Source organism: Argopecten irradians, chromosome 1 (genome assembly GCF_041381155.1).
Source record: "Argopecten irradians isolate NY chromosome 1, Ai_NY, whole genome shotgun sequence".
Lineage (NCBI taxonomy): Eukaryota > Metazoa > Mollusca > Bivalvia > Pectinida > Pectinidae > Argopecten > Argopecten irradians.
The window spans coordinates 56,539,228-56,553,528 of NC_091134.1; the positions used below are offsets into that span (position 1 = coordinate 56,539,228).

General features: G+C 34.0%; 1 protein-coding gene across 1 annotated transcript; it reads left to right on the forward strand.

The window, feature by feature from the left end:
• Nucleotides 1–4,672: 4,672 nt before the first annotated feature.
• LOC138334765 (baculoviral IAP repeat-containing protein 7-A-like) lies at nucleotides 4,673–14,188 on the forward strand (the record flags this gene model as incomplete). Its single annotated transcript, XM_069283517.1, has 9 exons — nucleotides 4,673–5,777; nucleotides 6,759–6,925; nucleotides 7,146–7,272; nucleotides 7,632–7,795; nucleotides 8,616–8,679; nucleotides 10,217–10,357; nucleotides 11,093–11,191; nucleotides 11,707–11,736; nucleotides 12,302–14,188. Coding segments are annotated over 9 exons (2,091 nt in total), but the record flags the coding sequence as incomplete, so codon positions are not given.
• Nucleotides 14,189–14,301: the final 113 nt, after the last annotated feature.

Below are 14,301 nucleotides of genomic sequence, written 5' to 3' on the forward strand. Positions count from 1 at the left end.
TTTATTTCACTTCCAAATCCAGATGAAAATTTTGTAAAACATCTTAACACAGTTCTTTTTAATTTTCTTTGGAATAGCAACTCAGATAAAGTTAAGCGAGATGTAGTTATCCAGAATTATATAGATGGAGGTTTGAAAATGATTCATCTTTCATCGTTTATAGACTCGTTAAAGATAGGGTGGATAAGAAATTTTTTTAGATCAAATGGTAAATGGCAAATGATTCTAAAAACTAAAGTAAACTTTCTTTATTTGGCAAACTGTGGAAGTGAATATCTGAATAAAATTTTATATAATTGTAAGAATGATTTTTGGAAGGATGTATTTACAGCATGGTTCAAACTAAGAATAAAGGATAATCAATTAGAAGCGGAAAACACTCTGTTCTTAAGACACCAATTTGGTACAATAAAAACATTACTGTTGGAAATAAAACGATTTTCTACCAATCATGGTTTAGAAAGGGAATTTCAATTATACAGGACCTGTTAAAAAGTGTTTCTCCATGTTCATTCCTTACATATGATGAATTTTGTAATAGTTATGGTGGAATAAGTAATTATCTTCAATATAATGGACTGATATCCAGCATTAAAAAGTATCTGAAGAATGTAAATTTACCAAATGAAATACTATTTTATCCAACTATTCCTTTTAGTCTTGAAATTATACTGAAAAACATTTTTGGAGTCCAAGATTTTTATAGAGCACTTGTCAAAAACAATACTGTAATAACTGGTCAAGCTAAATGGGGAACCTCTTTTGACTACGATCAAGAAACATGGAAAGATATATATAATATACCCTTCATCTCTACCAATAATACTAAACTTCAGTGGCTTCAGTTCCGAAACTGAAATTGGTCTCTAATAATCCTTATGTTTGTTATGTGCTTTAGAAAGGGAGACAATCACTCATCTATTTTGGGAATGCTCTGAAGTTCAGGATTTTTTAGCTAATTTTGAAAGTCTTTTAGATATTCTGTTTATACCATTTGCAATTAATAAAGAAACTATGCTTTTCGGAAAATTTAATCATAACGGAATATATCAAAGAATCGATAATGAAATTGTTCTTTTTATCAAACACTATATTTATAAAACAAGATGTTTACATGGTCCTTTTAAATGTGATGGCTTTTTAAACTGTATTAAAGATTATTATTATGTTCAAAAGATATATAGCTTATAAAAAAGGAGAAAAAAACTTTTAAAAAATTACCAAAGATTGGAAAAAATGGAAATAAAGCTAATAGAACTCACAAATCCCTGACAGTTGCACATATCTTTTATTAAAATAGAATATATATTTATTTGTTGTCATACATACATGTGTCATGCTTGCTTTTGATCAGGATGTTGAGCAGTAATTTTTAATTCAATTGTAACTATCAAATATAGGATGACTATCTAACTTCTTGCCTCCTTCTTTTTTCCCCTTCTTTCTTTCTTTTTCTTTTCTTACTTTTTTTAATCATGTTTTCATTTAGTTGATTCATTATTCTTCATATAAGAATATATCTACATTTTAAATATTATTCTTCACGATCTCTCGTTTCTAGTTCATCCCATTATCCCTTCTTTCCTTCCCAATTCTTTGTTCTTTTTTTATTTTATTTTTCTCTCCCTCCCCCTCTCTCTATAAAAAAAAATCAAACAATGTAATTATAATGATGAATGAAAGAATGGCAGAGTGAAAGATGTGCATGGAAGATAACTATATCAATAATTCATGAATATGTGATTAATGTAAAACTGATGTATTGTTTGACAAAAAAATAAAAAAAATTACAAAAAAAAAGTTTCATTATAGCGCAGGACAAGATAAAAAGATATTACTCAAGAGAGTCTGCCCCTTTATCAACACACACATAAGGCAAACAGGTGATATATAATTAACAATAAAATTACAAGAGCACAAAAAAAAACAAAATTATAATAAAGTTGAACACAAATATATATATATATTACGTGTAAGGGATCGCTATCGGGCTAAGATTTTGTAATTTCCCAACCTCGGCTGGGATTATATTAAAAAAATCTTTAAGGTAATTGATTTTTTTCTCGGCCCTCTTAGATATCTAGTTGTATAACAAATCTCCATCTATGTACGTTTAGAGTGTAAGAGTGTCCCGCCTAGGGCATCCCGGTTCAAAGCCAATTAGCCATGGCCTTCGAATGTAGTCCTTCTGCGTCCAACTATAGTTCGGTGATGCAAAAAAAACTATGATCAATCGGTACATATTATTTTGATAAACATCAACCAATAATGAATAGTAATTGAATAAATGTCTATAACATGTGACGTCACCGATTCCAGAGTATGGCGATATATGTGCCGTTACTGGGCGACATTTTTGACAAGTTATTTTTTCTTCAGTAATCTATTGAAAACCACCAGATTTGATGAATTAAGTTGTGGATATATGATGCCTTATAAACGTTAGTTACAACACAGAAAAGTATGCACTGTAAAATTCTTGTTTTTTATCACTTATGTTTATTTAGATGGAAACATACACCTGCAGAAATTCATTTGCAATTACTAATATTAATTTAAAATGTTAAATGAATTTGTAGACCAAAATTTGGATTCATGGTCTGACAGTATGTAAGTATAATAAATTTAGCAGTACTGCCAAACATGATTTTCAGCTCTTTTTGTACTTGTGAAATTAAATCCTATGTTTTGAAAGTATTGCAATTCTTAAAATGTTGGTATTTTTTTAGTTATGAATAACATATCAAAATCTCTTTTTGATTGATGAGCATGAAAAATACGGCTTATATAACCTAAAAAATCCGGCAAAAATCACATAAAGGTACCAAATAGATCAGACGAGATAGAAAAAATATAGCACTAGGTATCGCGTGAGATTTCCCTCTCCTAGGCATGAGAAGATATGCTTCATGGCTACCAATACAATACTCAGTATAGCCGGTGCAACGTTGAAAATTGATCTCCGTTGAAAATTTGCATCGAGTCATTTTTCAACGTTGAAAACTGACCCCAAATGCTGTTGAAAATTGAACATGCCGTTGAAAATTGAACATGCCGTTGAAAATTGACAGCTTCGAGGGTCAATTCTCAACGGCAGGTCTGTTGAAAAATGACCGTTGAAAAATGACCGTGGTAAACTCTTTAACAGATGGTCTGTTAAAAAGGAAGGAAAGATTTACTTAAATTTGATTTGAAGGTATTTAAAGTTGGAGAATTTCTAATAGATATATCTAAATTATGCAAATATATTATCTAAACATTCTTATGAAATATAGTAAGAAGTGCCTTTTAGTTTTATCCTATACTCAAAAATTTTTATTTTTCTTGGTACAAAGATAACCTTCCTAATTCTAAATATACAAAAACATTACATGCTGTTTTATTAATGGGACCGCGGTGGCCGAGTGGTTAAGATGACTCGACATATTACCACAAGCCCTCCACCTCTGGGTCGCAAGTTCGAATCCCATGTGAGGCAGTTGCCATGTACTGACCACTGGCCGGTGGTTTTTCTCCAGGAACTCCTGCTTTCCTCCACCAATAAACCTGACACGTCCTTACTTGACCCTGGCTCTTAATAGGACGTAAAAAACCTTCAAATTAAGTAAGGTCTTGGACCGATGACTCTTTGCATTTCTGCACTTATTTGCTTCGTAATATCGTTAAAAAATAAGAAAAATGTACAAAAATGAATCTTGGGGTTTGAAAATTATGACCTTGAATTTTGACATTCATTTTTTTCCATCGACATCGAGTCAACTTGGGTGAGTCATTGGAAAAGCGTTGTCAAGATCTAGTTTGTAGCGTTGAGTTACGTAATGATAAACGAGTTTTTGTGGGATCACTTTTCAACGGGGTCCATTTTCAACGGGTCGGTGTGAAAAGTGCGCTTAAAGTTCAGTTTTCAATGGTATTCGGGGTCATTTTACGGGGGTCAATTTTCAACGTTACACCGGCCGTGTAGTCCAAGCTTTTAGCAGATTTGCGATCAGCTTACCTAGACAAACTTTAAAACGTTGATTATTTTTTACTGGTTTCGTACAGCATTATCATGTACATCGATGAATTAGTCATGATGCATACTGCAACTAATAACAAGTTAGTTCTGTGGACTTGGTCGCGTACGGATAGTTATATATACACTGATACATGTAACAACAGGGCGTTTAAAATCACGGCCTTCAATAGGTGAAATGTGCTTTTCTCTTACATTAGTGTTATCCATTGCTAGTAAAATACAGAAGACCTTAATTTCCAGTAGAGTAGTATTATATTGAACGGATACATTTATAAACTTTCGTGTATTGGACAATGTTTTTATCTTTTGTTTTAAAGCATTGGAAGTATATGGAAGCGGGGATGTAAGAAGACACACGGATTCACATACCCTAAAGTGACAGAAAAGGACATTAAGGATGCCAAAAATCGATTTGTCAGGAAAGAATCATATTCACAACCCTAAGGAGTTAGTTTATCTTGATTTTAAACAATTATCTATTGACTATGAAGAAAGTGAGAGTTGTACAGCTGAGCATATTATCTATAATTTAAAACCATCGTTAATGCTTCCTGAAATTCAAAGGTTTCTCCAAGACTTAGAACTTAAGATTGATTTTACTTCAATAACAAGGACGCCGGTTACTAATGTGTCACCCATTTCAAAATCAAACAGACAGATACCCCTTCAAAATATGTGTGCTATGAAAAGGTTTTTGCCAAGGACTTTGGTGGATTATCCGTGGAAGTGTTTAAAAGCGCAATTCCAATACATACCAGATTTGTAAAACCTGACCAAAGAGGAGTTTACGTGCTCCTGAAGTCAAGACAGGTATTCACAACAAAGCAACTAGCAGCCATTGTAGAGAGTTTGAACGCAGAACTAGCGAGTCTATCTGCTTATGTAACTAAATATTATAAAGAGGTGAAAAATCTATCTGGACGCACACCTCTGGACCACGAAAGGCTTGAACACGTGTATCACAATGGTAGCAATGGGTCGAGCTCGGGACAACAACAACGTAACCACTCCTTTGTGTATTGGGATTATTCAACAACTCCCATTCAAGATTTGGTTGAAGCAGGATTTACTGGAGTCGATCGAGTTTTACGAATAGTAGAATGTTTATCCTGTAGCCTGCGTTTAAGTGTTACTGACCTAAACGGCCGTCCTCCTTTAGATGTACATAGAGAATTATCCCCACACTGCCAGTTTCTGCAGTCTGTAAACCCCGGAATAACAAACAATAATATATCTTCAATCAATTTGCAGCCATTCAGATTAAATGAACCACCCCAAATCAGTCTGCCAGATAATGAGGTGGTTTATGAGGCTTCTCCTAAAGAGGGAACACTAGACATACATCGTTCTCAGTCACAGGAAGTCACAAAAGGGGTACAGACTGATGGACATGTAGACAGCAGGACTCATGAAATACTATCCACGGCACGCATCTCTCAACCCTCTGATGAAAACGACTTTCAAACGGATTCGATGCTTATCGGGAATACGGAGGTTTCATGTAAACTGAGGAACAGTTATTTATATCACAAGACTGAAATAAACGATTTGAGTTCAAGGCAGGTGCACGACGCTAACTACGACCTGGATCATACGGAAGGAGCAATATCTAATGAGACATTGGAAACAGCTGGAGAATCAACGTTGCCTCCGAAAGCTCCTCAATACGCCCTAGAAACGTCCAGACGGGAAAGTTTTAACTCTTGGAATGGTAGACACAACATTGACCGTCTGGTTGAAGCTGGCCTTTACTACACTGGTATGTTTATACTTGTTAATAGGGCGTTATAATACAACACACACAAAAAATACAGCCTTCATATTTTTATGGCTTCTTCTTTCTGACTGCGGCGGTCCTCCAGAGACAGCATGCGACAAGGGACATTCCGTCACATTATACTTGTATAGTATACACTTAGCTATTCAGTCGTCATGAATCTTGAATACTGAATACTTATTTGTAATGGAAACTGCCATTGTATGTGGGTTTTGACGACCTAAAGCATGTGGCGTACGTCTGTTGACCGCGTTCAATCCATGATTTATATTACATATTGTAATTTTATAACGTTTCTATTATTGATAAGCTTGCATTACGGCTTTCGGACACCATGAAGCATTATTGAATTGCCATAAATAAACCTTTGTAAAATCTGTCGTATCTCCGTACCCTTTTACTGTTAACTGTAAAATCCTTACCTTGTAAAAACAGTTTTGAAATGGCCAATCAAATTGGTACTGCCAGAATCTTGACTTGGGACGAAATAGTTCGTAAAAGCTGTCCAAATTACTTTTGTGTACGTAGTCATCTCGCCTAAAGAGCACAGCTAAGCTAAATGTATATGTATACTTGGACGAAATGGCGTTATTAATTGATGTAGCAATGTGTACAAAATGTATGTGATCGGAAGTACACGTAATAAAAAGGTCATCCGAACATGACCTTTTATGGACTGTTGTCAGATCCTCTATAGAACGGAGTGATTATAAGGATCTGTATTCTAATCAGATTGGGAAAAATGTGGTTCTTCCCTCTTTTTTATTCTTTAAAAGCCCGTACAATATTGCTTTTTCCTTTGTATTCCTCTTTCTTAATAGGTGCTTTCTTTTGGAAAACAGTTATTTCATTATCTTGGTTTTCGTTGTTCGTTTTCTGACTTCTCCTTTCCACAAATCACTAACTGAATTTTTCTGTTAACCTCTCATCACTGTATAACCACGATACTTTTATTAACAACAGGAGACCAGGACATCGTAAGATGTTTCCATTGTGATATTGGACTTGCTGAATGGAACCGAGATGACGATCCATGGGAGGAGCATGCGCGGCATAGCCACAAATGTCATTTCCTGTTGCAAACCAAAGGGCAAGCTTACGTCGACCACATTCAAAGGGAATGGGCACAGGTATCATATCAAACACTGAAGATAATATTATTCATGATAATTGCATATTGAATAAATAAACAAGCATCAACAACAAGGACATCACCATTTTTTCATGACCTAACGTTAGTCAATCCATTTTACTTATAAGGTATCAAGATATAGTCTATCGATATATTACTAGCGATCTTGAGTAACCAATGTTACACATTATAAATTTGTGGTAACCAAATAATTTCAGATTTATTCACCAAAACGACCAGAGCTTTCGCACATAAACCAAAGGCTGGAAACCTTCGATAACTGGCCAAGTGACTTCGTTGTGCAAAGTCCTCGACAACTAGCCACAGCAGGGTTTTATTACACTGGTAATTGACACTTATTTCTACACTTTGAGCTTTAGTATACATTTTAATGGAACAAGGCATCGACTGTTATATATAATACTAGAGCCTCTACGAATCGTGAGGTTTTATTTTAATACCCGTGTTGTGTTTTCTTTCTACAATTAAAGATAAAAAAAATCGGATGGCATAATTTACTGTTTCGCGACATTTTTCTGTATGGTATTATTATTTGTCTTAAACAAATTAGAATAAATTATTTATTTCTCCTTTCGGAGCTGACCTTGAGTAATTGAACATTCTGGTGAAATTTTAAAGATTTTCTCTGAAAAACTATATCAGGAAAAAGATAAGATACAAGCTTGTTTATTTTCTTTATCCAGGCGTGACGGATACGGTTCGCTGCCACTACTGTGATGGCGGACTCCGAGAGTGGGAACCTGGAGATGTTCCTTGGGTGGAGCATGCGAAGTGGTTTCCTCACTGCAAATTTGTCCTTAAGATCAAAGGACTGCCGTTCATTGATCAGTGTGTAGCACAAAGAAACGTATGTATTCTGTATTCGTATAACCTGAAGGTGTTTTTGAAAAGTTGTAAAGTCTTCAAAAAGCATATCAGTCGTTGCATATTAAAACTTTTGTCTATAATATGAAGTATCAAGTCAGTGATCATCTCCGGTACTCCAGGGGTTCCGATTACTTACGATCTCTACACCTGGTCCTGATTTCTTGAAACAAACTTTTCTCCTAATATAACCTATATGAAAATTTTTGACTTAAGTAAATGTTTGTCTTAAGTTTGTTTTGAGAAATTGGGGCCAGGACTATCTCATAGTAAAACTGGAGGCAACAGAACAGGCAATTTAATCCTTTGACGTATATCAAAAGAGACCTTTATAACGGTACCCTGTGTTTGACTGTGTGACCCTGAAGTAGGGCGTCGTTCTCTCTGTAGCCTTGAAAGAATTTTTTGCAGGCCTGATATTGGCTCCCCTGAGCTGCCTTCAGTTTTACTATGAGATAGTCCAGGGGTGTTGAGATCGTAATTGATCAGAACACAGGGAGTATCGAGGATGGTCAGTGATGTATCTAACAATATGTTCGAATGGGGATTCATATGTACAATATAACTTTATTTCAAATAAACTGTAGATCCTACATTCACCGAATGTGAATTGTAAGTGCAATACATTTTAATTCACTCCAGATAGACTTCATTTTTAGAAAAAACATCTTTGATCTTATCGGCTAGGACTGCATTATGTAATCACGTTTAAAATATTTTAAACAGCATGATTAGTTTCAAAGTCTACCTATTTGAGCTGCTAGTGATAGTCCCAATGGATTGTTTTTTATTTCTTGTTAAAGGTGATAGAGAATCCCGTTCCAAATAATGAACAGAGACAAAATGAAGTTTTACAGCGAATCAATGGTAAGCTCATTATACAATTAGGACTGTGAGAGATTTCTTTGTACAAATCAAATGTGTCTGTCGTTTGTAATTTTTATGAAAATTACCTACCATACATAAATGACGCTATCATATACTTTGTGATAACGAAAAAAAAAACCCATAATAAGTGATATAAACAACAAAAAACAATAGAAATAATAAATGGATAACAATATTCTAACTTTATTTTAGCGTGATAATCATGTGAACTTTTTGAACGAAATCCCAGATGTTCAAGTTACGATTGAACATCTTACAACTTTCTTTAATATATATTGAGAAAGTACATTGTAACTAATGGTAAAATAATCTTACGGGACATTTAATTAATTACCGTTAAATATCGACTATCGCAAATAAATGTAATTTATCATTGTAAGATTTAATAAACATAATAAACCCAACCTAATTTTGATGTTATATCTTTTACTGGACATACATACCAACTCAAAATATCAAGATATTTTTTTCCTTATTTTTGTGTCGCCTGCAACGCAAGGGCGACTCTTAGGTATCACTATATCGGCGTCGTCGGTGTCGGCGTCGGCGTCCGGGAAACGGTTTCCGTGCGATAACTGAAGTATTTATAGTCCGATTTCAACCAAATTTGGTATAGAGCTTTATATCAATGAGATCTCAGATGAGTTCGATAATGGTCAAAATCCGTCAATATTTGCAAGAGTTACGGGACTTTAAAAACTTAAAAACAGAAAAATCCATGGTTTCCGCTCAATAACTTAAATATTTATCGTCCAATTTCAACCAAATTTCATAAATTGTTTTATATTAATGAAATCTTGGATGAGTTCAATAATGGTCAAAATCCGTCAATATTTGCAAGAGTTACGGGACTTTAAAATCGTCAAAACAGAAAAATCCATGGTTTCCGCTCGATAACTTAAATATTTATCGTCCAATTTCATTCAAACATTAATTGTTTTATATCAATGCGATCTTGGATGAGTTCGATAATGGTCAAAATCCGTCAATATTTTCAAGAGTGACGGGACTTTAAAATCATCAAAACAGAAAAATCCATGGTTTCCACTCAATAACTTAAATATGTTTTGTCCGATTTCAATTTGGTATGTTGCTTTATATTAATGAGATCTTAGATGGGTTTGATACTGGTCAAAATCTGCCAATATTTGCAAGAGTTACGGGACCTTAAAATAGTCAAAACATGGCTTCCGCTTGAAAACTTTAGTATTTATTGTCCGATTTCAACTAAATTTGGTATATTGCTTTATATCAATGAGATCTTAGATCGGTTCGATACTTTTCAAAATCCATCAATATTTTCAACTTGATTACTTCACCTATATTATTAACAATATTTTCAACTGTAAATAACTATTTTTTTTTGTGATGCTGTGCAGGCGACACATCCACTTCCGTGGAATTCTTGTTGTCTCTTAGAAATTAATATGCTGCATGACATCGTCATGCAGTACAACATCGATATTAAAACAAACAATTGGTTTGCACGTTTTCAATATGATCGGTGTTTTTTCAGCACCTCCAAGTAACGAGGAGAAATATCGTGAACAGGAGGAAAGGAATCCTCTCCGCACTGCAGCAGCACAGGCAATTATTGCAATGGGTTACTCAACCGCTACTGTCACCAAATGTATCAACGCTTATGTAGCACATACTGGTAAATCAATAAGTATATCATAAAGTTTCTATTGAAGTGAAACAATATATGATAGGCATTGTGAAAAGGCTCTCGGTATTTTTTTATGTATTATTCTCATGCATATTGTCAATATATTTACAGCTTGTGAACTAGTGTTGAAGGCTTCTGTACATGCAATTGTTGTATTATATTTTGATAAGTAGTATCCATGTGACAATCGAAAGCATTCTAAAATATTTACAGGAGTATGAATTCGATTGGTCATTTATTGAATTTACTCTTATGAATCTATTATTTACAATATTGATTTTATGATTTTGAAGGAAGAAATTACCATTCATATATATTGTTTTGAATACCGGAGTAGTCGTACTAGTAAATATTCACCAAATGAATATAGTTTGTTACATCATAGTATATCAAGCTTAATTTTGTATATGTTTATTTTCCACATCACATTCGAAATTAATTTCTTATAACAATGTTTTGATGGTATCCATTGACCTAATCTAAGCTGTTTGAAGATTTATTAGAATGAATAACCATGACATTGACATTTTTCGCTCATTTTGCTTTCTTTCAATGCCCACGGGAACATATTAAAAGTTGATATTTTACTGGTGAAAATTTCATTATCAATGATATATTCAAGGCGCGAAATACAGCACATCACGGTGAACCGTTTGAAAGCTGACAAAAAATATCACATTTGCATTACAGTTATATATTATCTTATGATACCATTCTTTGAAGGTCACAAAAATTTTGTTGCTGAAGACTTGATGAATGTTATAATCGAGAGAGAAGATGATGGCGAGAAGCTATCAGATGACGGCGAGCAAGGTGAAAATGGTAAATATCTTAATTGTTCCGAATTGTGTTGTTAAAAAGAGTATTATTAACTCGTGAAATTTATACATCTAGTATATCTTTAAACGTATTGAAATCGGGAACATACTTTAAATACACTTTATCTTAATCGTTTATTTTGATGGCGGATAGGGATTTTCCACCCTTGGAATTACAAGATAAAACGCTAGAAAGAGTGCAGATTTTACCTGATGTTGTAACACATCTGAAGGCATTTTATACCTAAGTAAACGCTAGACAGAGTGCAGATTTTACCTGATGTTGTAACACATCTGAAGGCATTTTATACCTATGTTTTAGACCACCATATACTTGTATCTCTAATAAAATCTATTTCATCCAATTTCGTGAATTTTCTCATCTTAAATGATATTACTGAAATGACTTTTTATCAATATTACATGGTGATCGAACAAAGATTATGTAATTCACAGAAATTTTGTTATGGAATATGTAACCGGCGAAATACTTACAGATATTTGGTGTGTTTTTTTCAGATATAACTGAAGATGGCGAATTCCCATACGGTAGGTTGCTCTAGAGGACATTATGAAATAAGTTGTTTATCTCCGATTTTTATCAATACTAATATCTAGTATAATCATGAGATTTTTCACTGGTTCATTGGTCAAGTTAAACAACTTCACGTAACTATAACATTTGATTAAATGTCCACATTTCAAGGGTTGTGTTAAACTTCTGTTATGAGGAAAGAGAAAACACACCATTCTGAAGAGTGCACGACCACGAATCAAATCTAAGATGCTGGCATTACAATCAAGGCTCTACCGACAACATCAATCAGTTTGCTCCTTTAGTTGAGTGAATAACTATGATCAACACTGGTTACAGGATGCCGAGCTTTTAAAACACACTCAGCATTGTGTAGATAAATGAAAATATTGTTTCTTGAAATCAACGTCATTGCTTGATAACGGGTCAGAAAAAAAACAAAGGTGTGCAAGTCATATCATTAAATAAACTGTTCGAATAATATTAGAATCTGGAAAGCAATTAAATACAAAATTTTGTCTTCTTCTTCTGCTGTGAACATTTTCGATGTATAACTGAAATGCACGTTTAACCTTGCAGATGGTCCAGCTTTGTTTAAGATGAATGCAATTCTAAAAAGTGGTTTCATGTGTATCGACTGTATGACCAGGAGGAGACAAATTCTGTTCCAACCTTGTGGGCACTTACTGCTATGTGAAATCTGTGCTACCAAATCTACAACATGCTTACGTTGTGGAACACACATTCAAAACAAGCATAAGGGTTATCTATAAGAGTACATGTGTATATCCGAAGAATGCCCGACTGATGGTGGACTTTCTCTCGTAAAGGTAGGACGTTGGGGACATACAACAACGGAAACCTTTCATGTTGAAATGCAAAACAATGGATACTCGTTTTGGGATTCCATTGACTATTGCCAAACAATAACTACGTGCCACCAAACGTAATATTGATTACGATATGGAAGACACATTTGAAAGTGCTAAAGAAGTCTCGTTCATATCTTGTGCACATTTCCTGCTGTATATTAATCAAACGATGTTCTCTTAAATATGTTTGCCGTAATTTTCATACTCACGAATAAAGAATATGCTATCCACCAAAAGCATTTCACAATGCATTAGCATACAGTGTTGCGCAAAAAACAACCATTTTGACTAAAACAGAAGTCATTTAAAAAAAAGGGAGTAACTTAAAATGTTTTTTGATACTATAATCTTTCATTTGTATAGCAAAGTATGGCATAAAAACGACCATGCTTAGTGAATTTTGATACTAAGCAATATCTTTTACACATACTATGTTAATTTCACGTCGATAATCCTCAAATGATATGACTATTCTATGATCCAGAAGATGTCGCGCTTCGTTTAGAGGCCAACAAAGGCTAATAATAAAATGCACGATTAATGTGAAAGAAATCGTGTGTGTAATGTGATAATTTACATCAGAAAGAAGCATAACCTGCTGGAAAAAAAGAAATTATGATGTAAAATATACAGTTCGCCTTATTATGCAGTTGTCTATTCGAAGGACGATCGTGGAGAGAAATAGGCACACCTATGTAGACGCCGTTAAAATAACTAACTAACTAACTAACTATGTTTCCAATGAATACATAGTCTTGTGTGATATATTTTCATTATATGTACTATATATATATATACACATAATGTATACCGGTATACAGCCGGTAATGTAATGTAGACGTCTGTGTATCATTTATCTAGATAAGTTAAAAAATAACTTAATGAAGACGTACTTTCTGTCTGTCATATTTATGTCGAGAGCAATACACACAGTCCAGAAATCTGGCGAAGAAGAGGTAAATAAACCTCGAAAAGCTTAGGACGGTTAAACAGTGGAAAGAAGGCTACATGTAGATAGAGACACCGAAGAACAGAACCCGTATAGAAACTTTAAAAGCACAGGGGGCTTGTAAAGAGAGACGGGAGTGTCTGCTGTAGGTACTATAGTCCTTTATATTGTACCTACAACAACACACATCCCAAACTCTCGTAACAAGACCCTGTGATCTAGCAAGCCTGTATATATTAAATATATTTGTAACAGTTTTGGGATAAATATCAACGATATCATGCAAGGGCTATGCGGATCAGGTTACCATAGTAACAAAATCATACAAACACTCACACACCCCTCGGTATACTGTGGTTGTTTGGCGCTCTGTGTAACCTTCAAAGATAATATCTGATTAGTCAGGATTTTTGTTTAATTTTTGTCTTTTTGGCTGACGAAAGACATCTGACTGGAGTTTGTATAGACATCTTTTAAATATGTCAGAACACATGTCTAAATTAAAATCAGTATGAACTGATTATTTTCATATCGTACATCGCGTGTCGTTTTGGTACGTCTTGGTGCTTGTTTGAGCATACATATGTAGAGTAAGATTATCTTTTATCGTCGATAGATAGATAAATAAATCACAATATATTTTCAGTGTATTTTTTTTAATTATATTTTACTTTCATTGTACATTTTTCTGTTTATTTTACCTCCATTAATAAGTCGTAAATAGCAATTCCCTTTTATCTTTATTCAATAAAAATGAT